General features: G+C 36.3%; 1 protein-coding gene across 6 annotated transcripts in view; it reads right to left on the bottom strand.

Annotated features, from left to right (window-relative positions):
* Nucleotides 1-26792, bottom strand: part of RNF13 (ring finger protein 13) — a 217034-nt gene that overhangs the window by 90192 nt on the left and 100050 nt on the right. For 4 of the 6 annotated variants that reach the window (XM_082459618.1, XM_082459620.1, XM_082459617.1 and 1 more), the window contains 2 exons: nt 24962-25091; nt 10266-10346 (listed from right to left, as the gene is read on the bottom strand). In XM_082459618.1, coding sequence (XP_082315744.1) covers nt 10266-10346; nt 24962-25075 — 195 coding nt within the window. In that variant the 5' untranslated portion in view covers nt 25076-25091. Of the gene's footprint in view, nt 1-10265; nt 10347-11482; nt 11623-24961; nt 25094-26792 lie in introns of those variants that run through there. The other 2 variants (XM_082459619.1, XM_082459622.1) reach the window with 2 other exon arrangements.

Genomic DNA, 26792 nt, shown 5'->3' with positions numbered 1-26792 from the left:
GCTTAATTGATCACCTCTTGGTTTTAGAGTATTGGCCATCCTATCTAAATATAATTTATCTTGCTGAACATCTACTATATCTTTCCTTATATCATCAAAATAACATTAACTTGATTGCAAATAGAATTTCACATTTAATGTAAATTAACAAATATCTTCTCCCAAAGTTTACTACTTCAAACTAATCTGTAGACATAAATAATTTGCTAGTGATCTTATCGTTAAAAAGAAAAAAAGGAGATGAGGAGCAATAAATCATGGTGTCTAGGATAAAGCTAGGAACTAAGATCAACAATTCCTTTTTCACTCAAATTGATGTTGAAAGATTTAAATAAAGAGAAATCATAAGAGATCTGGTTGACAATCCTTTGGTTTTTCTATTGTCAAATTTAAATCTTAAAAATTACAACATAATTGACAAAAATTTAAAGACTGTAGCCTTGAGTTTTACTTAACATAGAAGTAGTTGTTTGTCAGGATTTTGATTTTACAATAGTCAAGCTCTATGAAGAAAAGTCCATCTGGTACATGCTTCTCGTTCAGCATATACAGATATTGCTTCACTCAGTGGATATCACCTTGACATTTTAGAAAACAAAATGCGCCCTCTGGTGGACAATACCTTTTAGTTAATATGTTACATACCGCTCCACCAGCATACCCAAGGCACACCATTATCATTCTTAAGAAAAAAAAAACCAATCAAGAATTCTCACTTCAGTCTGAACCAACAGAGTCGAAATTTAGAAGATCAAAACACTGGTATACTTGTAGGACTTGCTACATCCAACAAGATAGTATCTTTAGAAACAAGAGGAATTTTAAGTGGATTGAGCTTACACTGTAATTACATGTCCTGTAAGATGGCCTTCTAAACTGCCATATAATCAGTACACGCCAGTAAGGAATATTTATTAGTATTTTGTATTCTGTAGTGCATGGCAGATCCTCTAAGAACATAAAAGCTTTAAACGTGTTAATCAGTTACAGAATTCTTAACAAAATCTTTGATAACAAAAAAGTTCAGAAACAAATACAGAAAGTAAATCTGTGAAAACTTAAGAGACAGCAAAGAAATTCTCCTTCAGTTTTGCAAACAAAAGTGAAACCTGAGTAAAAGGAATTCTTTTGTAATGAAGCCAAAAACACACTGTTTTCTAAAAAAAGAAACAAAGACCTTCGATCATTCATTACTCACTATATCATCTGCTGTTTGCAATGTTATCATCATAACTCAGTCATAGTTGAGCACAATCTATTGATAGTTAACTAAAGTTGAATATAATCTGGTTATCAATTTGATTAGGGGGGGTCAGGACTTAAAATTACTGATGGAAATGGTCAGATCCTAACTACAGAAATTATTTCAATATTCGGTATTCAAAGAGAATGGCAAATAGCACGAAGGGGTAGTGCAGGTAAACAGATAAAAGTAGGGAGAACAATACAAAATAATAAGTGTTGGTACTGGTATTAGTTTTTCTGTTAATTTCAAAGGTGATGATCACTGACTTATTTATTAAATGAAATAAGAAATATACTAAATGTGGGAAAAATAAATTATTTCATCACGGCAAACTCTCACTTACAGAAGACGGAATATACTATCAGAATCTCCAAACTGGTCAGAAACTCATATACCAGCCATACACAGGTTTCCCATTTCCTTGCTAGCCACTGAAAGACTTTTTTTCACTAACCTGATGAGTGTGAAATGGCATTTAGTTATACTGTACACAAGGAGACATTTTTAAGGACGTTCACTGCAACACTATATAGCAAAAAACTGACATCTTACATATCTACCAACAAAAGAATAAAAAAATAAATTGTGGCATATTCATAAAATGGAGTACTATTCTTTAAAATGAATTAAGACTATATAATAACATAAATTTCAAATATAGTGTTAGATGAAAAAAGCAAGTTTAAAAGCCTGACCAAACAAAGTTTAAAAGCAGGCACAAAAGTGTTTATAGATGCTTATATAAGGTAACATGTTTTATAACATTAAATGGAAAATATATACATAAATTTCAGGGTAATGATTATCTATAAGGGGGAAGATAAGGGAATGGAATTGGAAGAATAAAAATAATGTTCCAATGGAATTGGTAGCATTTTATTTCCTCTTTAAAAAATGGTAAAATATTAACATCTAAGTATCAATAGTAGGTATATTGGATGTTCTATTATTCCCTTACTCTATTCTATGTTTGCAATATTTCATAATTTTTAAAAGTTAAAAGCAATCTAAATGTCCAATGACACAGGGAATTGGTTACATTATGGTATAATTCAAGTGTTACAATAAATTGCAGAATTTCTACTGATGATATGAATACATATATTTTTACACAAAAAGATATCCATGATATTGGATATGTCATGATATTGCCAAATTTTAAAAAGTTGCAAAATAACATATATAAATGCATAAAATAAAGGCATAAATGTATCTATGAAAACTCACATAGTTGGACTACGATCTCTTGGTTGTGGAATTATTTATGATTTTCATATTCTTCTTTATACATGTCCTATATCATCTTAATTTTTATAGTGACCATATATTACTTTTATAATCAGAAAAATATTTTTTCATGGGCAAAAGAATTAAAAAATTACCTTTTTACCATATCAGATTGAGAAAGCCAGCAAGAAAATCTAATGAAAACTACGAAGTGAACAAACAACAAAAATGCCCAGTAATGAAACAGGGATGTATGCAGGGGAGCTGTGTTGATTTATGGTATCAGATACCTAAGCCTCCGCTGACTTCCAAGGTGGTAGGACAGTAAACAGAACAAAGCGGGTAGGTCCAAGGAGGGTGGAAGAGACTAGGGACCAAACTGTGGAACAAAGGAAAAGAACCAAGGTTGGATTTTGGGAATTCCACATAAGATGGGTGGGATACGTGTAGATTTTCCCATGCATGCTTTTCAGGCCCTCCACTTTATGCTCTCTCCCTGCCTCCCCACTTCTAAGTGATAAACTGTCATAATGAAATAATTCTTCATTATTTTCTACATCTCTCATAATAAATGAATGAGCAATCATCACTTTTGAAATTAACAGGAAAAGGTTTATTTTATAAGTTCAAAAGTCACTGAGGAAGCATTCTTTGAATATGATCTAAGTTTGTACATTTGAAAATGTCTTTATATTTTAGAATTCTCATTTTATGTACAGCCCGGTGGTTTTACTCCTTATTTTGATGGTGCTATTTCCTATTTTTCCTTTGAAAAGGAGACTCTGACCTCTGTTTTAGTCTACAAATAGAAGGTGACACTGCAATAGTTAATAGTTCCTAGGAGTGAGGAAGCCAAGCACATTCACCCTTAACCGAGACTTCTTCCTATCACAAAACTGTCAAGCGTTCTGGGAGGGAAAATACAGTAGCTGGTATTGAACATCTTCCCTACAAAGAACGCAAAGGAAGTCTCACAAATAAGGCATCCAAACAACCACTTTTCCTTGCAATATTTGCATTTTCCTTCATAGCAAAAAAAAAATCTCTCTTCTAATCTCAAGCCTTTACATTAAACAAAATCATTTCTTATAAAATAATCCTAAAACTAACTAGTAAATTAACTTTCAAAGAATAATATAGTTTGTGAAAAATTAACTGGTGATGATATAGGGTATTAATTTAAGAATAATGATGAGGAAAAATAAATCATTTATCATATAAGGAAACTTTTATTTGTGCCTTTGTTCTATATATTAGGAATGATAGTCAAGGACAAATCTGCATGTCATGACCTTTATCCTCTATGCCTTCTCAGCCACATGAAGAACTTAGGCTGAGTAACAGATTACAAAAACACTGTATACAATGATCATGGTAAATCTAGCCCAAAAGGTATTTTGCTGAAAACAAGATTTACCATTGATAGGAATACTCAGGAAATCTGATACTAGGCTTACTTATCAGAGATAAACGTTGGTTTGAATTTTTAATAATCATTATTATTCCCTCTACCTATCAAGGCACTTCTTAAAAGTACAGAAACAAGAAACCTAGAAAAGCTTGATCTTCCTGAGACTGGCCTTCAATGTATAACTGAATTATTCCATGATATTGATAATAAACAGAGTCTAGCAAGAAACCTTGCTAGCATTACAAATCTACACAGTAAAATCTTGACTATGCAATAATGATGCTTTAGTAGTTGGTTATTCATTTCAAAAAGATAAAAATAGAGGCCTATTTTACACTATACAATAAAATAATTCTGGGTACATTAAAGACCTCCTAAGCATGGAGTTGGGGGCATGGGAAAAATTTACAAATTTTGGACTAAACAGAGGAAAGTATTTCAAGACCTCAGGGTAGGGAAGGATTACTTAAGATACAGAAAATGCAAAACATCAAAAAGATGTCCACATTAAAATTTAAACTTAGGCATAATTTTAAAAGGCAATTTAAAGTTAAAAGGCACAGGGCTTCCCTGGTGGCATACTGCTTAAGAATCCGCCTAGCCAATGAAGGGGACACGGGTTCGATCCCTGGTCCGGGAAGATCCCACATGCCATGGAGCAATGAAGCCTGTGCACCACAACTACTGAGCCTGTGCTCTAGAGCCCGTGAGCCACAACTACTGAAGCCCATGTGCCGCAAGTACTGAAGCCCACGTGCCGCAACTACTGAAGCCCATGCGCCTAGAGCCCGTGCTCTGCAACAAGAGAAGCCACTGCAATGAGAAGCCTGTGCACCGTAACGAAGAGTAGCCCTGCTCGCCACAACTAAAGCCCATGCACAGCAACGAAGACCCAACGCAGCCAAAAATAAATAAATAAATAAATAAATTTATTTTTTAAAAAATACATTAACCAATTAAAAAAAAATGTGAGCTGTTATTAAAAAAAAAAAAAGTTAAAAGGCCCAAAGAAGAAAATATAAGGCAATATAAATAAAGGATTAGTGTCTGGTTTCCTACAAATCAGTACTTTAAAAATTAACAAACCAATACAAAAATGAGTTTAAAAAAAAAAGACAATTTACACTAAAAGAAACCTGATTGACCAATAATACTATAAAAAGATGCTTCATCTCACTAATAATTCAGGAAATCCCAAGTAAAAGCAGTAAGATACCACTTCATATCCATCAAGTTGGCAAACATTTAATTTTGACAATACCAAGTCTTGACAAGGGTGTGGCAAAAGAGTAACACTTACATGTAGGTTTTTCCTTTAGTGAAGGAGGAGAGGGAATGGGGTTACAACACCAAACCTAGAGGTTAAAGACCTTCTGAAGTGGACTCTCAGTAATGAACTCCTTGTGAGTATCTAACTCTGGACAATGACCACACCATACCACCATACGACATTTCATTGCCAGGTCTCTCATAAGGTATTTAGATTTAAAGGAACATACTGATGCCATAGATCTTCCCTTTTGATCTGAGCCATTCTCAAAAAAAAAAAAAAAAAAAAAGAAAAAGAAGGTTTTCTGGAAAAGGTACCTGCCAAAACAGCCAATTAAAATGTATAACTGAAAACAAAGAGCTTCCCTCAGGTAAAAATATCAAATCTTTCTTTTAAAACTTCTACAACACTAACATGCCGTATTTTAATCCTTGCAAGATTCACATTTTTCCATTAAAGCTCAAATAGCTAAAATTTTCTTTGGTTACTATTAGCTTAATATTGGGGCATATGTAAATGGAATGTAAACACAGAATTTCAACTGATATGTGTTATACTATATATATCTGATCTCTGATAAATGGTGGAATCCAGTGATACTATAAAATCTACAGAATACAGAACATAAGCCTACAAAAACTATCCCAACTAAACACTCTGGCCAAAGTTTAAAAGTTAAAATATTTCTCAGCTATATCTCTTAATAACCATACAATATTTTTAAATTAACTTGGTTATATTTTTAACACAGTCATTTAATTAGTTTTATAGACATTACACTACAGTAAGCCATCCCCACTTTATCATCAAGTCCTCCTTGTAAACAATAAGAAGTAGGCTAGCATTTGTGAATTCTGATTCTGGGCAATGGCAAGCCAGTCACAAAAAATATAAAAGCTACCCATAATGATCCAACAGTTTATTAGAATACTCTCTTTACTATCACTGTATTTTACCTCCTGGGCTCGCCCTATATTGTCACAGTACAAAAGCAGGCAGACATTTAACACTATTTTTTCTCAGGCAGTGAATAAATACAGTTGTCAAAATTCCTTTTAAATGTAAACTAAATTTACAATAACACAGAGGAGCAACAATAAGAATATGGTTATAAGGAGTTTATGGAACTCTTTAAAACAAGCTTACTAAGCAGAAAGGTTCTTCAGTGAAAAGGGACTGTCTGACTCCTTACGCAGAATGGAAGAAAGGATGCCAGCTCAAAATCACTGGTAATCAGAGAAATGCAAATTAAAAGAAGATAATCCTTTTTGCCCATCAGATTGGCAAAAGTTAAAAAGACTGATAATATCCAGTGTTGGCAAGGGTGTAGGGAAATGGGTATTCTCATACACATTAGTACAGCTTTCTGGAAAAGTAATTTAGTGTATCTAAGAAAATTTTAGATATACATACCCATGGAATCATCAATTAACACTTCTAAACCTCTATCCTAGAGAAATAACTGGACTTTGGATAAGAAACCGAAATATCTGTTAATAGAAAATGACTAATAAACTATGGTCATGCATATTACAGAATACCATGCAGTGCTCAACAGGAACATTCTTTCCACAGCTGTGGAAAACTCCCTAAGACACAATGCTAATGTGGGGAGCGGGGGGGTGTCAGATACAAAGTAACACTGTAGTGGATACCTTCCATTCACAGCGCCCGCATCTTTCCCCATGCTAGGAACCCCACCTCCCCAAAGCAGACTAAAACAACAAAAATAACAACAACAACTACTATGTATTGCCCACCCTCCCTCATAGCCAGGTATTTCACTAAAGCATATGGCTAACTATGGAGAACAGTATGGAGGTTCCTTAAAAAAAAAAAAAAACTAAAAATAGAACTACCATATGACCCAGCAACCCTACTACTGGCATATACCCTGAGAAAACCATAATTCAAAAAGAGTCATGTACCACAATGTTCACTACAGCAGTATTTACAATAGCCAGGACATGGAACCAACCTAAATGTCCATGGACAGAAGAATGGATGAAAATGTGGCACATATACACAATGGAATATTACTCAGCCATAAAAAGGAACGAAATTGAGTTACTTGTAATGAGGTGGATGGACCTAGAGTCTATCATACAGAGTGAAGTAAGTCAGAAAGAGAAAAACAAATACCAGACGCTAACACACATATATGGAATAAAAAAAAAAAAAAAAAAACGGTACTGATGAACCTAGTGGTGGGGCAGAAATAAAGATGCAGATGTAGAGAAAAGACTTGAGGACACAGCAGGGTAAGGGGAAGCTGGGACGAAGTGAGAGAGTAGTACTGACATATATACACTACCAAATGTAAAATGGATGGCTAGTGGGAAGCGGCTGCATTGCACAGGGAGATCAGCTCCGTGCTTTGTGACCTCCTAGAGGGGTGGGATAGGGAGGGTGGGAGGGAGGCTGAAGAAGGAGGGGATATGGGGATATATGTATACATATAGCTGATTCACTCTGTTGTAGAACAGAAACTAACACAACATTGTAAAGAAATTATACTCCAATAAAGATATTAAAAAAAAATGGGTGAAGGAAAGAAAGGAAGGAAGGGAGGGAGGGAGGGAGGAAGGAAGGAAGGAAGGAAGGAAGGAAGGAAGGAAGGAAGGAAGGAAGGAAGGAAGGAAGGAAGGAAGGAAGGAAGGAAGGGAGAATATGGCTAGTAACTATGTGGTCTAGAGTCTGTCAATTAGAAAAATCCAGGTGTTAGATCTGAGGAAAACAGTTTGGCAAAGGGTATCTCTTTGATTAGCTTGGGTAGCAACAGAGGCAGATTGTCTTAAGACCACAGAGGCTTCCTGATCAGAGACAAGGTGATGTGTTTTTCTCTGGGGGTCAGTGGCTGCCATCAATCTTTCATCAGGCCAGTTCTACAAGGTGCTTCTGGGTTTTGTTCCTGAAACAGTTTGGAAAATGCTTCTCCAGGTTATGACACTCTGAACATCTTTATCCCTTCATAAATCCCTTTCTAGATAAATTAGCTAGAATGGGTTTCCTTGTAAAAATTAAGAAAACTTTCTTATTCACAAATGATAACCATTTATGACCTTTACAAGTTCATAAATTTATGAACTAAAAAGCACTACATATTTAGAAAAGGATCTAAGAGCACATTAACACCCTGATGCTGAACTCTGAAGAGGAAGTGGCATTAATATGTATAGATGAGGAAGGGGTACAGGAAGGTTTTTTCCTTTTTCCTCTGTATACTTCTTTTCTGTTTAAATATTTTTACAGGGGATTTCCCTGGTGGTCCAGTGGTTAGGAATCCGCCTTCCAATGCAGGGGACATGGGTTCGATCCCTGATCAGGGAACTAAGATCCCACATGCCATGGGGCAACTAAGCCCACATGCCACAACTAGAGAGAAGCCCACGCACTGCAACGAAAGAGCCCACGTGCTGCAGCAACTAAGACCCGACACAGCCATAAATAAATAAATAAATAAATAAATATTTTTTTAAAATTTACAATGACAAATAGTTATACAACGTTGGGAATTTTTTTAATAATTTAAAATGTTTAAAAAATTAAAAACTGATACGTCCCTCTTGGAGATACCTGCTATCCTGAGAATAACAGTTTTATGGTACTTAAATAAGGAATTTTAAGAAAGTTAGAACAGGAATCCATCTTGGCTGAGAGATACATGTGCCACCATGAAGGACCCTGAGTCAGACCAAATATGGGCCAAGCAAGATAATTGGCCAGAGACAACCCAAAAACTAACCCCGTTACCATAAAACCTGAGACCTCGAGCCAAGTGGCAGAGCAGTTCTCCTGGGTTCCCTTACCCTGCTGCTCTCTACCCGGGCTCCCCTTCCCAATAAAGTCTTTTGCTTTGTCAGTTAAAAAATAAAGAAAGAAAGAAAGAAAGAAAGAACAAACTGAAAACTTTCTGTGGTACATATATATACAATTTCATGTATTCTAACTTACATAACATAAAAATCTTATATTATCTTGGAATAGGGAAGGAACTTCTAAGCATGACTCCAGAGGTAGAAGGGAAAGATAACAATATTTAACTACATAAACAAAACTTCTGACACTTTAAAATTAAAAGATGAAGGACAACCTGAGAAAAACGATCTGAGGCATATATGGCAAACAATAGATTGGCACTTTTAATATATAAAGTATTCTTACAAATCAATAAGAATGGACATCTTAATTTAAAAATGGGCAAAGTGTATTAGCAAAAACTGGACAAGCTAAATATCCACTGTAAAAAAAGTTAAACAAAACAATGTTCAAAAATACACAGTATTTCATGATATGGCAAAACCATGCAGCCACATCAAATAAAAACGCAGATCCTTGTCTATTAGCATGAAAAGATGTTCTAGATTTAGGGGCTTCCCTGGTGGCGCAGTGGTTGAGAATCCGCCTGCCAATGCAGGGGACACGGGTTTGAGCCCTGGTCCGGGAGGATCCCGCATGCCGCGGAGCAGCTGAGCCCGTGAGCCACAGCTGTTGGGCCTGTGCTCTAGAGCCCGCGAGCCACAACTACTGAGACCACGTGTCACAACTACTGAAGCCCGCGTGCCTGGGGCCTGTGCTCTGCGGCGAGAGAGGCCACTGCAATGAGAAGCCCGCACACCGCAACGAAGAGCCGCAACTAGAAAAAGCCCTCGCGCAGCGGCAAAGACCCAATGCAGCCAAAAATAAATAAAAAATTAAAAAAAAAAAAAAAAAAAGATGTTCTAGATTTACAATAAAGTAAAAAAGGCAGGTAACTAAGTGGCATATTTCTATTAGCATTAAATATAGATTCATTATATATGTACATATATATGCAAATATATTTGTACCTATATATGCACATGTATATCTACAAACACACACATGGCACATAGTCTAGAAAACAGGTCTAAAATATATACCAAATGTTAACAGCAGCTAGTTCAGAATAATACAATCATAGGTGATTTTTACTTTCTTCTTCATACCTTTTGAATAATCTTTACAAATGAACATGTATAAGTTTTATGATAAGTAACAGAAATATTTTCATTCTTTAAACAAATAAAGAGAAATAAAGATCTCTTTATTAAATATCCTGTACCTTTAATTATATATTACTATTTTCTTACCTTTAAACCTTCAGCTGGAAGTCTATAACCAAATCTTGCTGGAAGGTCATCAAATGTCTGAGACGCGTTTTCAAAATTATACTAAATACAAAATTAAAAACAATCAGGTTACAACCAATGTACACATAACATTAAAAACAAAAAGTCTGTCAAATTATTTAAGTTGTCACTTCCACGATTTTGATTTACTATCACAGCTTATCACAATAAAATCAACTTTGTAAATGCACATCCACTAAAATAGAAAGGAATGTACACAATTTACTACATAAACAACTGCTTAAATTGGATTCTGATTTCATGTAATTATTATTAAACAGAAGCAATAACTGTATAACATTAAACCACCTACTGTTTTTCTGAGTTTTTCCCCATAGACAATTCCCTAACAAGAAATTTTCTAGACAGATTATTTTCCAGCAAGAGTTCCATTTTATTTTCTCTATAAGGGTCTGATATAATAGAAGAGATTTACAGGATTTCTGACAATAGCTTTGAAAGATGCCTTTCCCCCAGAGAAAGAAGGAGTATCAAATCATACTTTTAAGATACTGCCATTTTTTAAGTAATCTGAACACTTTTATCCAGGGCTGAACAATGAAAGGACTAAACTCAATGAAATACATATATAGAGAGAGCTGAAGGTATTCAAGCTCTTTAACAACTTTCCCCTTCCTTATAGATACAGGTTCCTATGCTACAATATTTATCAGTCCTCTACCTGTGCTGTGCTTTTAGAAGATAATAATAATAATTGTGAAGTGAGCTTGCTGTATTATTTAAGATGCTATATTCAATGTGCTTTAAAGAAAACAAGAGAAACAAGGAAGATAGATGAACGAAGCAAGGATAGTAAACAAGTAACTTTTGAAACACAGGTGAAATTTGTATGATATATCAGAAGTTAAGATACTTGTCAGTAAACTATAGGCCAAAGACAGAAAAACTAGAACTCATTTGTTTTGAATATAGATTAAAAGGATGGAACAAAGCAAGAATGTTATGTATAGACAGCAAAAGATGGAAGGATGAAGCAAACCTTAAATATTCACAAAGCATGGATTAGGTCACACATCCAGATTGATAGCTATGTGGTCCTTAAATCAAACACCCACTGGTGATCCTCATTCTAGCCTCATGTGCCATCTGCCTGAGATACCCGGATAAACAGCCCTGTAGGTTAACAGCCAACTACAGCTGTGTTCAGATGTAAAAACCTCAAGTCTCTCCACCAGAGCAGACAAACACTGGATCCAGACACCTTTCATCTGTCAAGTCCCCTTGCTCATCCTCAATTCAGGTCCTGGTAACCACACTGTCACCAGGCAAAACTGATACAGCATAGAGACTAGACAAACTAAAAACAGAGAACACAGGATTCAGGTAGTGTGGCTCTTGCCTCCCACCCGCATCCTAACCTGAGTGTATTAACATACCCATCTTTTACCTATGCTTATCACTGTATGTTTGTAATTAATTCAATAAATCGTGTGATTCAAGCATCTGAATTTGATTGCTGAAACTATCCATTCTTTTACCTCTGGGATAATCAGCCTGGCAGTATACCTGGAGGCCAGCAATGCTTCAGAGTAATTTCCTACTTTAAAAATAATTCATATTTGCAGAGTGCTCTATGGTTTACAAAATGCTTTGGAGTCAAAAAGTGCTTTCATATTCATTATCACAATGTATCATTTAATCTCTTAATTAAAACATCTTTCTTTAATTGATTCAATTAAATTATGATCAGCTTTGAATTTGACAAAGTCATTTAACTCCTCCAAGGCCAAAGACACCACTGTAAAGTAAGTGAATAGATCTAGATCAACACAGACAAACCAAAAAAAAAAAAAATACAGATGTGTACAGGCAATACTTTTTTAAAAATGTACTTTTAAAATTTGGAAATGGAGAGGACCTGCAGGTGGAAGGGGAGAGGCAGCACATCCGAAGGGGGTCCTCTGGGGTGTGGAGTTCCGGACTTTGGAAGCTGATAAAGAATTCGTATGGTCTTTGCGGAAACTTCTCCAGGTGACAAACCCAGATTGCACACAAGCAGTCAGTTTGGCTGTGGAAAGCCGTGTGGCTGACAGGGTCTTGGTGCTCTGGCCAGGTGTCAGGCCTGAGCCTCTGAGGTAGGAGAGCCAAGTTCAGAACTTTGGACCGCCAGAGACCTCCCAGCCCCATGTAACATCAATCGGTGAGAGCTCTCCCAGAGATTTCTGTCTCAATGCTAAGACCCAGCTCTACACAACGGCCAGCAAGCTCCAATGCTGGACACCCCATGCCAAACAACTAGCAAGACAGGAACACAACAACACCCATTAGCAGAAAGGCTGCCTAACATCATAATAAGTTCACAGACACCCCAAAACACACCACCAGATGCGGTCCTGCCCACCAGAAAGACAAGATCCAGCCTCATCCACCAGAACACAGGCACCAGTCCCCTCCACCAGGAAGCCTACACAACCCACTGAACCAGCCTTACCCAATGGGGGCAGACACCGAAAACAACGAGAACTGGGAACCTGCAGCCTGTGAAAAGGAAAAGGAGACCCCAAACATAGTAAGTTAAGCAAAATGAGAAGACAGAGAAATACACAGCACATGAAGGAGCAAGGTAAAAACCAACCAGACCAAACAAATGAAGAGGAAGTAGGCAGTCTACCTGAAAAAGAATTCAGAGTAATGATAGTAAATATGATCCAAAATCTTGGAAATAGAATGGAGAAAATGCAAGAAACGTTTAACAAGGACCTAGAAGAAATAAAGAGCAAACAAACAATGATGAACAACACAACAAATGAAATTTAAAATTCTCTAGAAGGAATCAACAGCAGAATAACTGAGGCAGAAGAATGGATAAGTGACCTGGAAGATAAAATAGTGGAAATAACTACTGCAGAGCAGAATAAAGAAAAAAGAATGAAAAGAATTAAGGACAGTCTCAGAGACCTCTGGGACAACACTAAACACACCAACATTCGAATTATAGGGATCCCAGAAGAAGAAGAGAAGAAGAAAGGGACTGAGAAAATATTTGAAGAGATTATAGTTGAAAACTTCCCTAATATGGGAAACGAAATAATCAAGTCCAGGAAGTGCAGAGAGTCCCATACAGGATAAATCCAAGAAGAAACACGCCAAGACACATATTGATCAAAGTATCAAAAATTAAATACAAAGAAAAAATATTAAAAGCAGCAAGGGAAAAGCAGGAAAAAACATATAAGGGAATCCCCATATGGTTAACAGCTGATCTTTCAGCAGAAACTCTGCAAGCCAGAAGGGAGTGGCAGGACATATTTAAAGTGATGAAAAGGAAAAACCTACAACCAAGATTACTCTACCCAGCAAGGATCTCATCCAGATTTGATGGAGAAATTAAAACCTTTACAGGCAAGCAAAAGCTAAGAGAATTAAGCACCACCAAACCAGCTCTACAACAAATGCTAAAGAAATTTCTCTAGGCAGGAAACACAAGAGAAGGAAAAGGCCTACAATAACAAACCCAAAACAATTAAGAAAATGGTAATAGGAACATACATATCAATAATTACCTTAAATGTGAATGCATTAAATGCTCCAACCAAAAGACACAAACTGGCTGAATGGATATAAAAACAAGACCCGTATATATGCTGTCTACAAGAGATCCACTTCAGACCTAGGGATACACAGAGACTGAAAGTGAGTGGATGGAAAAAGATATTCCATGCAAATGGAAATCAAAAGAAAGCTGGAGTAGTAATTCTCATATCAGACAAAATAGACTTTAAAATAAAGACTATTACTATCAGACAAAATAGACTTTAAAATAAAGACTATTACAAGAGACAAAGAAGGACACTACATAATGATCAAGGGATCAATACAAGAAGAAGATATAACAATTGGAAATATTTATGCACCCAACATAGGAGTATCTCAATACATAAGGCAAATGCTAACAGCCATAAAAGGGGAAATCGACAGTAACACAATAATAGTAGGGGACTTTAACACCCCACTTTCACCAATGGACAGATCATCCAAAATGTAAATCAATAAGGAAACACAAGCTTTAAATGACACATTAAACAAGATGGAGTTAATTGATATTTACAGAACATACCATCCCAAAACAACAGAATACACTTTCTTCTCAAGTGCTCATGGAACATTCTCCAGGATAGATCATATCCTGGGTCACATATCAAGCCTTGGTAAATTTAAGATAATTGAAATCATATTAAGTATCTTTTCCGACCACAATGTTATAAGACTAGGTATCAATTACAGGAAAAAAAACTGTAAAAAATACAAACACATGGAAGCTAAACAATATACTACTAAATAACCAAGAGATCACAGAAGAAAGCAAAGAGGAAATTTTAAAAAACCTAGAAACAAATGATAATGAAAACACGACTACACAAAACCTATGGGATGCAGCAAAAGCAGTTCTAAGAGGGATGTTTATAGCAACACAATCCTACCTCAAGAAACAAGAAAAATCTCAAAAAAACAACCTAACCTTACACCTAAAGCAATTAGAGAAAGAATAACAAAAAAAACCCAAAGTTAGCAGAAGGAAAGAAATCATAAAGATCAGATCAGAAATAAATGAAAAAGAAATGAAAGAAACAATAGCAAATATCAATAAAACTAAAAGCTGGTTCTTCGAGAAGATAAACAAAATTGATAAACCATTAGCCAGATTCATCAAGAAAAACAGGGAAAAGACTCAAATCAATAGAATTACAAATGAAAAAGGAGAAGTAACAACTGACACTGCAGAAATACAAAAGATCATGAGAGATTACTACAAGCCACTATATGCCAATCAAATGGACAACCTGCAAGAAATGGACAAATTCTTAGAAAAACAAAACCTTCCGAGATTGAACCAGGAAGAAATAAAAATATAAACAGACCAATCACAAGCACTGAAATAGAAACTGTGATTAAAAATCTTCCAACAAACAAAAGCCCAGGACCAGATGGCTTCACAAGCAAATTCTATCAAACATTTACAGAAGAGGTAACACCTATCCTTGTCAAGCTCTTCCAAAATATAGCAGAGGGAGGAACACTCCCAAACTCATTCTACGAGGCCACCATCACCCTGATACCAAAACCAGACAAAGATGTCACAAAAAGGGACTTCCCTGGTGGTACAGTGGTTAAGAATCCGCCTGCCAATGCAGGGGACATGGGTTCAAGCCTTGGTCCGAGGATCCCACATGCCGTGGAGCAACTAAGCCTGTGCACCACAACTACTGAAGCCCGTGCACCTAGAGCCCGTGCTTCACAACAAGAGAAGCCACTGCAGTGAGAAGCCTGTGCACCACAACAAAGAGTAACCCTGCTCGCCGCAACTAGAGGAAGCCCATGCGCAGTAACAGAGACCCACTGCAGCCAAAAATAAAATATAAATTAATTAATTAATTAAAAAAAAAAACTACAGGTATCACTGATGAACATAGATGCAAAAATCCTCAACAAAATACTAGCAAGCAGAATCCAACAACACTTTAAAAGGATCATACACCATGATCAAGTGGGGTTTATCCCAGAAATGCAAGGATTCTTCAATATATGCAAATCAATCAATGTGATACACGGTATTAACAAGTTGAAGAATAAAAACCATATGATCATCTCAATAGATGCAGAAAAAGCTTTTGACAAAATTCAGCACCCATTTATAATAAAAACCCTCCAGAAAGTAGGCACAGAGGAAACTTACCTCAACATAATAAAGGCCATATATGACAAACCCACAGCAAACATCGTTCTCAGTGGTGAAAAACTGAAACCATTTCCACTAAGATCAGGAGCAAGACAAGGTTGCCCACTCTCACCACTATTATTCAACATAGTTCTGGAAGTTTTAGCCACAGCAATCAGAGAAGAAAAAGAAATAAAAGGAATCCAAATCAAAAAAGAAGAAGTAAAACTGTCACTGTTTGCAGATGACATGATACTATACATAGAGAATCCTAAAGATGCTACCAGAAAACTACTAGAGTTACTCAATGAATTTGGTAAAGTAGCAGGATACAAAATTAATGCACAGAAATCTCTTGCATTCCTATACACTAATGATGCAAAATCTGAAAAAGAAATTAAGGAAACACTCTCATTTACCACTGCAACAAGAAGAATTAAATACCTAGGAATAAACCTACCTAAGGAGACAAAAGACCTGTATGCAGAAAACTATAAGACGCTGATGAAAGAAATTAAAGATGATACAAACAGATGGAGAGATATACCATGTTCTTGGATTGGAAGAATCAACATTGTGAAAATGACTATACTACCCAAAGCAATCTACAGATTCAGTGCAAGCCCTATCAAACTACCAATGGCATTTTTCACAGAACTAGAACAAAAAATTTCACAATCTGTACGGAAACATAAAAGACCCCAAATAGCCAAAGCAATCTTGAGAAAGAAAAACGGAGCTGGAGGAATCAGGCTCCCAGACTTCAGACTATACTACAAAGCTACAGTAATCAAGACAGTATGGTACTGGCACAAAAACAGATAATATAGATCAATGGAACAGGATAGAAAGCCCAGAGATAAAACCACACACACATGGTCACCTTATCTTTGAGAAAGGAGGCAAGAATATACAATGGAGGAAAGACAGCCTCTTCAATAAGTGGTGCTGGGAAAACTGGACAGCTACATGTAAAAGAATGAAATTAGAACACTCCCTAATACCATACACAAAAATAAACTCAAAATGGATTAAAGACCAAAATGTAAGGCCAAACACTATAAAACTCTTAGAGGAAAACATAGGCAGAACACTCTTTGACATAAATCACAGCAGGATCCTTTTAGACCCACCTCCTAGAGAAATGGAAATAAAACCAAAAATAAACGAATGGGACCTAATGAAACTTAAAAGCTTTTACACATCAAAGGAAACCATAAACAAGACAAAAAGACAACCCTCAGAATGGGAGAAAATATTTGCAAACGAAGCAACTGACAAAGCATTAATCTCTAAAATATACAAGCAGTTCATGTAGCTCAATATCAAAAAAACAAACAACCCAATCCAAAAATGGGCAGAAGACCTAAAGAGACATCCAAAGAAGATATACAGATTGCCAACAAACACATGAAAGGATGCTCCACATCACTAATCATTAGAGAAATGCAAATCAAAACTACAGCGAGGTATCACCTCACACCGGTCATACCCAGCAATGCCACTACTGGGCATATACCCGGAGAAAACCATAATTCAAAAAGGGTCATGTACCACAACGTTCACTGCAGCACTATTTACAATAGCCAGGACATGGAAGCAACCTAAGTGTCCATCGACAGATGAATGGATAAAGAAGATGTGGCACATATCTACAATGGAATATTACTCAGCCATAAAAAGAAACAAAGTTGAGTTATTTGTAGTGAGGTGGATGGACCTAGAGTCTGTCATACAGAGTGAAGTAAGTCAGAGAAAAACAAATACTGTATGTTAACACATATATATGGAATCTAAAAAAAAAAAAAAAAAAAAAAATTGGTTCTGAAGAACCCAGGGTCAGAAGAGGAATAAAGACCCTGAGATAGAGAATGGACTTGAGGACACGGGGAGGGGAAAGGGTAGGCTGGGACGAAGTGAGACAGTAGCACTGACATATATACACTACCAAATGTAAAAGAGATAACTAGTGGGAAGCAGCTGCATTGCATGGGAAAATCAGCTTGGTGCTTTGTAACCTCCTAGAGGGGTGGGATAGGGAGAGTGGAAGGGAGCCGCAAGAGGGAGGGGATATGGGGATATATGTATACATATAGCTGATTCACTTTGTTATACAGCAGAAACTAACACAACATTGTAAAGCAATTATACTCCAATAAAGATGTTAAAAAAAAAGGTGTACATAATATTTTTTTTAAAAAATTTAAGTTTTGGTAATAAAAACTAAGAAAACTAAAAAGTGTTCTTCCCACTTTCCTTGCTTTATTGATAGAGAAAGAATTTATGGGTGCGTTTTATAAACTTATGAGCTTTACGTCTCTTTTTGGTGATGTAACTAACTCCTTTTCCACATCGATGTTTCCCTGAGTTGCTGAATTTGACTGACTTTTTACTGCACCTGAGGATGGATCAAGGGAGGTTGTTCGGTGGGAAGGACAGCCTATAGATCACAGGACATAGAGCAATGGTTTTAAGTGAGTCTACTAGAAACATTTCTAATTGTGTGGGGTAAAGTTATCTTTTTCATTTTGGTTTCAATGGGTTGAATGACTTTTCACACTTATTGATTTGACATTAGGTCTGAGAATGTTAACTAGATTCTTATGTAGATTGCTGGTTTGGATTATATCTCGAGAATTAGTACTAATGCATTTGTTTGATTATCATGATAATTATACTCTCTTTCTCCCCATTTTCAGAAATTATTCCAGAGATAAGAGCATAATAAATTACGTTTAAGTTGAAAAATAAAAAAATTAGGAAATGGAAAATCTACAACTGTACTAAAGTACTCTTTTATCACTTCCTATTACTTTTATTATTTCTTATTACTGAGTTCACTTTTTTGGTTAGAATTTCAGAAATAAAATATCTAGCTTGAACTATAGTACTTGTAACACTGACTTGGAATAAGTTTTGTTATTGAGTGAGACTCATTTTGAAACTGCTTTGTCTTTCCTCAGGAAAGCAATTGTTAACTTTGCTCACACTGCTTTTTACAATCACATTGTTTAAATTAAAAAAAAAAAAGTTTCTATCATGAACAAGACAAACAAAAACATCTTTAATACAAAAGTGCTTTCTTTTTTAGTATGGTGGGGGCCAGGGGGAACGCTGCTGCTCATGAAATTAAAGCACACTCACTGTTAAAATTTTTGAAACAGAAAAAAAAATTATTCCTCTCTGGAATCCCACTCTCAATGATTACCATGTTGCAACTTGACTTGTTTTGAAGAGGTCTTTTCTTAACCAGTTCTCTTCTTTGACAGCAGCCTTAACAGAAGGTTTAATTCAATTCAGAAAGTAACAAATAGCTAACAATTATGGAGCATTTATGACATCATGCTAAACACCTGACAGGTATTCACTTATTTAATCCTTATGACAATCCTATAAAGTCAGCCACTATTATCATCATCCCCATTTTACAGACTGACTGACTACAGAATAAAAATACTCCACTTGAAAATAACTTGCTCTAGTAAATAAGAACCAGGATTCTAATCCAGGCAGTCTGGCCTCAGATCCCTGGCTCTTAACCCATTGCCCTACACTGTCTCTCCTCCAATCCCATTTTCATAAGTAAACTGAAATTTAAGAGATGTTAGGTAATTTGCCCAAGGTCATGGAGCTACGGAGTGGTAGAACTGGAATTCAACCCAGACTGTAACTCCCATTGCTGGAGCTCTTAACTACCTTGCTATATAATCCAATCCATTCACACCACCAACCACTGGGTGTTTCTCTCCTAACTCTGCCCACTGACCCCCACAAACACCTACCAAGCAACGAAATCTCTAACAAATCCCTACAAGCAACGAAATCTCTAACAAATCTCTACAACAGAATCAAAAGGCAGATTGGGAGTAAACAAAAATTGGATTGTTTGACTCTAAAACTACATAAGACGGATACTACTTCTCAATAAGATCATGGCTCAGCTCAAAGCTAACAAGTCATTGTAGCCTATGGACCTCAGAATATTCAACACTGATCTGGTTATTTCTAAAGTATCATGCCCCTGACAATTCTAAAGCTCCACGTTTCTAGATATGAACTTATATAATTAATAACTTCATATTTCCTTTAAGCGTTAAAGAAAAGAGAAACGATGAGATAAGAGATGAAAAGAGAATGAACTGCTAATTTAAAAAACCCAATAATCTAAAGTTCCAAGGAATAAATGCTATTAAAAGAAAATATGAAGGACTTCCCTGGTGGTCCAGTGGTTAAGACTCTGCACTTCCACTGCAGGGTGCACAGGTTCGATCCCTGGTCAAGGAATTAAGATCCTGCATGCCGCGAGGTGCAGCCAAAAAAAATTAAAATTAAAAAAAAAAAAAAAAAGAAAGAAAAAATATGAAAGAACTAAATCTCCAAGGAAAAGCTATTAATCAACTCAAATAGTTATTGAATTCCTACTGTGTAACTCTTACTAGGTACCAGAAACATAAAGTTTAGTAAGACACAGTCCTGCCTCCCAGGTACCCATGATCTAAGGGGCTTACTGACTAGTCAGCAACACACTATACAGTAGCATCTCCATATCCTCTTAAAACTCACCAACCAGTTGGACAAATACTGTTGTCAGGGAATTAACAGTCAAGTGGGAGAATTCAACTGCCAAAAATAAAATCATCTGGCATACCAATAGCATGACTGAAACTGACTTTACCTTTTCAAAAGCAACATTCTAATGCCTGTCCAAAATAGAACTAGAATCAACCTGATATCCAACATACTTAAATTTTATTATTACAAACCCAGATTTCAGGGATGTTCTTATTCAGATAAAAGAGCTAATATTTTCTACCTCTTGAATCACTTCCTTTGAATGATTGTGTTACCACATCTAGTTCCTCTGCCTCAATTTTTAGTTCCCCTTTTTCCCAGTTACATGACTCCACAGCCCACTTGCCACCAGCTATCTCTGCATTCCTGTCAGCCTCTATTTTTAGTGTCAACATAAAGACCAGATTTAAGCAGCTCTCAGGGATAGTTCCTTCACTAGATGACAACATACATTCCACACCTACCTGCCTGAGGCACAGGGAACACTGCTGGCAGGGACTGATTGTTCTTCTATATCTTTTTGTTTTGTATCTACATTAAAAAATACAACTTAGGCAGTCACACACACTGCTCAAGGGAGTGAGTGAAAGATGATGAGAATGTTAATTATAAAGAAGATAACAAAGATAAAACATTTACTATGTGTCAGGTACTGTTCTAAGCAGTTTACCTTATTTAATCATCACTACAACAATCCAGTTTACAAATTAAAAAACGGAGGTACTTATAGTGACTAAGAAATTTGATCCATATCACATAGCTAGTCAAGTTCCCAGAGCAGTTCACTGAAAATCATTTAACCCATCACGTAGCTGAACCATAGAATAACAGTTCACTTCAGGTGAAAAAGAAAGAAGACAAGGAGTGGCAGATGTTAGAATCAACAGAGGAAAAAAGAGAGAATGAAAGAAAACAAAGGAGAAAAGAGAGGCAAGGAGAACTCCATTCCCTGTTCAGTCTATAAATCCTCTACCTCATTTCAAAAGTCATCCTAAGACTATTCCAAGGACTTCGGGGACCAATTTAGAGAAGAGATTTGAATAGCAATGGACTGAGTCCTTTAAAGGTTCTACTTCCACTCCATCTCAAAAAGATCCAGACTATTCTAGAAAAATCTAATCAACCAGTTTCCTACTAAAGAGGGTAACAGAGGGTGAGAAATCTCATAGGGATTAGATTTGCTATGCCTTCAAAAAGCTATGGTTTAGAAACCAGCCTGGGTCTCTCAAGTTCTACAATGATTCTAGGCCCTTCCACAAGTGCTACAGTATGAAAAAGCACGGCTGAGGACCACATTAAGCTTTGGTCAGCAACAATTCTGGCCCTTCTATTTCTCATCTAATGTCATTAAGCAAATCGCTTGCACCCAGAATGAAAAACCAGTAAATCCTTTGCATAGTACCTAGAGTATAGGCATACACACACACACATCACACGTACAGATACAGTTAATTCTTCTTTTCTAGCTTCACATAAATGAGAAATAGGAAATATATACACTTCCTAGTGTAGAGGACAGTAAGACAGTAGCCCAGAAAGGACTACAAAGGTTTTGAGGAGCAACCTTCTTCTCTAAAAACTCTGCTGTCCACCATCAAACATAAGGCCATTATGCTGCCTGCATCTGCCTCACAAGATCGGGTGTTGCTCCAGGACCTTGCTTCAGACATACATCATGGGAGACTTACAGAGGAATACCCGAGCCCCAACTCTCCCATCCTTTCCTCAAGTTCAGAGGACTTGGCTTAAGTACCTACTGTTAAGGATTGAATGCTTGTGTTCCCCCAAAATTCATATATTGAAGCCCTAAGGAAATGTGATCATCCTAGGAAGTGAGGTCTTTGGGAGGTAATTAGGTTTAGGTGAGGTTCTGAGGGTGGAGTCACCATGATGGGATTTATGTCCTTATAAGAAGAGGAAGATAGACTAGAGCTTCCTGCTTCTGTCATCACGTGAGGACACAGCAGCAAGGTGGCCATCTGTAAGCCAGGAAGAGGGCCTCCACCAAGAACCAAATCTGCTGGCACCTGGATCTCAGACTTCCCAGGCTCCAGAACTGACCATATGGAGGAAATGTCTGAGAAAATGGTGAAATGAAAGAGATAATTTGTTAACTTGGCTGAAAGGCTACACAGTTGGTCTGCAAGTTTTTTCAAACTGTCACAAATCTAAAAAAAAATAAAAATTCCAATATATCACTGGAAAAAATTTTCATGTAAGTGGACCCACGCAGTTCAAACCTGTGTTGTTCAAGGGTCGACTGTATAAAGAAAACTCCAGGCTCAAAGAGGATCGATGGCAGAAAACCAGAGTGAACAGTCTGGATGGAAGCCAAGCTCTCAAGATTAAAAAGTCAAAAAAAAAAAAAACAGTCAAGATGGAAGGAAAAACTCATCAGGTTTTTGGTGACCCTCAGCAGAATTCGTCCAAATGGAAGCCTGTCCAATAAGAAGAGCAAATCCACAGGTCTGTGAGGAACCATTATACCAATTTCCATAGTGGCTGCACCATTTTATATTCACACCAACAATGCCAAGGGTTCCAGTTTCTCCACATTTGTCAATACTTATTTTCTGGTTTTTGATAACAGCCATCCTAATGGCTATGAAATGATATCTCATTGTGGTTTTGATGTGCATTTCTCTAATGATTAGTGATTTGAACATTTTTTCTTGTGCTAACTGGCCATTTGTACATCTTCTTTGGAGAACTGTCTATTCAATTTTTTTGTCCATGTTTAAATCTAGTTGTTTATTTTTTTTTGTTGTTAAATAGTAGGAGTTCTTGGGCTTCCCTGGTGGCGCAGTGGTTGAGAATCTGCCTGCCGATGCAGGGGACACGGGTTTGAGCCCTGGTCTGGGAAGATCCCAAATGCCGCGGAGCAACTAAGCCCGTGCGCCACAACTACTGAGCCTGTGCGTCTGGAGCCTGTGCTCCGCAACAAGAGAGGCCACAATAGTGAGAGGCTCGCGCACCGCGATGAAGAGTGGCCCCCACTCGCCGCAACTGGAGAAAGCCCTCGCACAGAAACGAAGACCCAACACAGCCATAAATAAATAAATAAATAAATAATTTGGGGAAAAAAACAACTGCTAAAAAAAAAAAAATAGTAGGAGTTCTTTATATATTCTAGATGTTACCCCCTAATTAGATATATGATTTGCAAATATTTTCTCCCATTCCATGGGTTTCCTCTTCACTCTCTTGATATGTTCTTTGAATGCACAAACGTTTTAAATTTTGATGTAGTCCAATTTATCTATTTTTTTCTTTTTTTCCTGTGCTTTTGGTGTTATATCCAAGAAATCATTGCCAAATCCAAACTCATAAAGCTTTTCCCATATGTTTTCTCCTAAGTGTTTTTTTAGTATTAGCTCTTATGTTTAGGTCTTTGATTTACTTTAAGTTAATCTTTTGTATATGGTGTAAGGTAAGAGCTCAACTTCATTCTTTTGCACGTGAATATTCAATTTTCCTGGCACCATTTGCTGAAAAAATATGGAACACTTTACAAATTTCCATGTCATACTTGTGCAGGGGCCATGCTCATCTTCTCTATATCATTCCAATTTTAGTTTATGTGCTGCCAAAATGAGCATTAGATGTCTTTCAAAATTAAAATTATCTTTGGGATTTCTCAAAGAGCCCCTGGAAAATCACAATGATTTATACATTTATCTTATAAAAAGAGAGATACCAGAAATATTTTAGGTTACTTTGATATACTTCATATTCATGAACTAGCTCATCACTACATAAGGAATTCATGAGAATTATCCAATGAAAAGATAATTTTGTACAGATTAAATGTTATTCATATAAAATTTTCTGAGATTGTACATCGTGCAAAATAAACTGACAGGGTCAAGAGATCTGTTAATGTCTTCGTTGTCCATGATGTAATCTAAACCAAACAAAAGTATTAATAAAACTCTTAAGAAAGGAAAAGAAAAGAGATAAGACCATTATGTTTCTCTTCTGACTCATTAATGTTAACTTTAGGTTGAAATTTTCTATGGACATCTTGTACAATTTTTTAAAATATCACTATCAGAGTCATTACAGATATACCAATTACCAAGAAAAACAGTAAGATTCTACATAAAACACAGAGCATTTAAATATATGTGCTCATCAGCACTCAAGACAGCACACACTCTCAAGAGCAACATTTATCACACACTTATTGTACATGAGATCTTATTAAACATCAAGCAATAAAATAACGAGCAAGGTCCCCTGCTTTCAAGTAACAGCTATGCACGTGCACCTGTATGTTTGTAAACACTTTGTAAGATTCCATTATTTTGTCATTGTATAACACTCCATCATTTAGGTCTTTTTAAAAACTTTTCTTTTAAGGGATGTTTTTAGACATGAATAAATTTTACTGTTTAGATTTACTTACTGCTAAAATGTCCGCTTCTACAGGCAGTAGGTTTAGGAATGCAAAGAGCTGGACAGTCAAGATGGTATAGACTTGTGTGGCCGACAGCATGAGCATCCCGATGGAGAGCAGCATCTCGCTGTAAAATCACCTGGAAGACAAGTAGGTGAGTAACAATAAGTTCTGGTGCACTGTCCCTGAAAATAAGTTATTTGATATATTAGTTCCTGATGTCCAAAAATATCTCTTACATGCTCTTACAAAAATACCTCTTACAAACATGGATTAAGATTAAAATGAAACTTGTACTTCGAAAGCGTAATTGTTTACACAGATTTGGACATTTAGGTAAACACCCAGTGTTAGTCAGTACCTACACAACTCATGGTGACTAAGTTCTATGTTTTAGTCACAAAATAAAGATCCTCCCACAGTTCTCAGTTTATAGCACAGCTTGTCTACCAACTCAATTATGGGACAAGCAAGATTTCAATCAAAATAATGATTAAAAAATGCACAAGCACTTTTGATTTAAAATTTTTTACAAAGAATTTTATAATTTGTAAATTTACTTTTTATTTATTCTTGAATATTGTACCCACATTGGAGAATACTTTTTAAAAATGGCCATTTATTACAAAGTAATACTTTTTGCCCTTTTCCTCCTAGCAATATATACACACCTTTTTGCCTCTCTACATCCCAATGGCAATAGTGCAGCTACCTCTCCCAACCTCATCCAATTCTCTACGTGAATCCCTATCTATTTTACAGAGAAAAGATACCATGAAAGAACTCAATGTTAACCAAATAAGTAACAAAATCCTCATTGGTAAGCCTCAACCAATTGTATAACATACTTCTTAAATGGTGAGAATGAAGTTTACAAAGACAAGGGCCTTTATAATGAATTATTTCATTAAATACCACAAATTCATGTAATAGCAATTTGGATGATGATTGCTGTTGGTAAAACTCTGGACTTAGAGACTACCAGAGAGACTCACACTGACTCTTTGACACACACTGAAAGAGAAATACCCTTGAATAATTTCTGAACTACCATCTTACAAAGCCATTAATAACAGAGATGAAATAAAGGTGAAAATACGTTAAAAATAGATTTATTCCAGAGACAGAAAGTAAATTAGTGGTTGCCTGGGGATGGGAGTAAGAATCAGGGAGAGAGGGGGGACAAATAGAAATGGGAATGACTACTCATGGAAATGGGGTTTCTTTTCGGGATGATGAAAATGTTCTAAAATTAGATTGTGCCAATGATTGCACAACTCTATAAATAAACTAAAAATCACTACACTTTTTACTTTAAATGGGTAAATTTTATGGTGTATATCTCAATAAAGCTGTTTTTAAAATGCACAGATTTGTTGGTATTAGTTTCTTAGGTAAAATACATTTTATAATATAGCTCTGTTGAGAAAAGAGTTAACACAGAAGGCCTGAGACTGCTATCCTTAGAAAGGCCTGCTTGCAAGGTTGGCCCTTCAATGGCATCTGAGAACTTAGATTTCAGGAGGGTTCCCATCATTCTCTGATAAGAACAGCTCATTGTGCCTAAATTCTGCAAACAATGTGGTTTATGTTGAATACCTACTTTCTTTCTGGGAGTCTGAAACTTTGGTATATGCTAGGTGGAGGGCGCCTACCTGAATAGCCCCCAATATAAACCCTGGGCACTGAATCTCTAATGAGCTCCCCTGCTAGACATTCCACATGTGTCATCATAACTCACTGCTGAGAAATTAAGCATATCCCCTGTGACTCCACTGAGAGAGACTCTTAAAAGCTCACACCTGGTTTTCTCTGGATTTTACCCCATGTGCCTTTTCCC

The sequence above is a fragment of the Balaenoptera physalus genome (genome assembly GCF_965194825.1).
Source record: "Balaenoptera physalus genome assembly, chromosome: 4".
Classification (NCBI taxonomy): Eukaryota; Metazoa; Chordata; class Mammalia; order Artiodactyla; family Balaenopteridae; genus Balaenoptera; species Balaenoptera physalus.
Note: the sequence above shows the minus strand (reverse complement) of the source record. Positions and strands in the feature narration are given on the sequence as shown.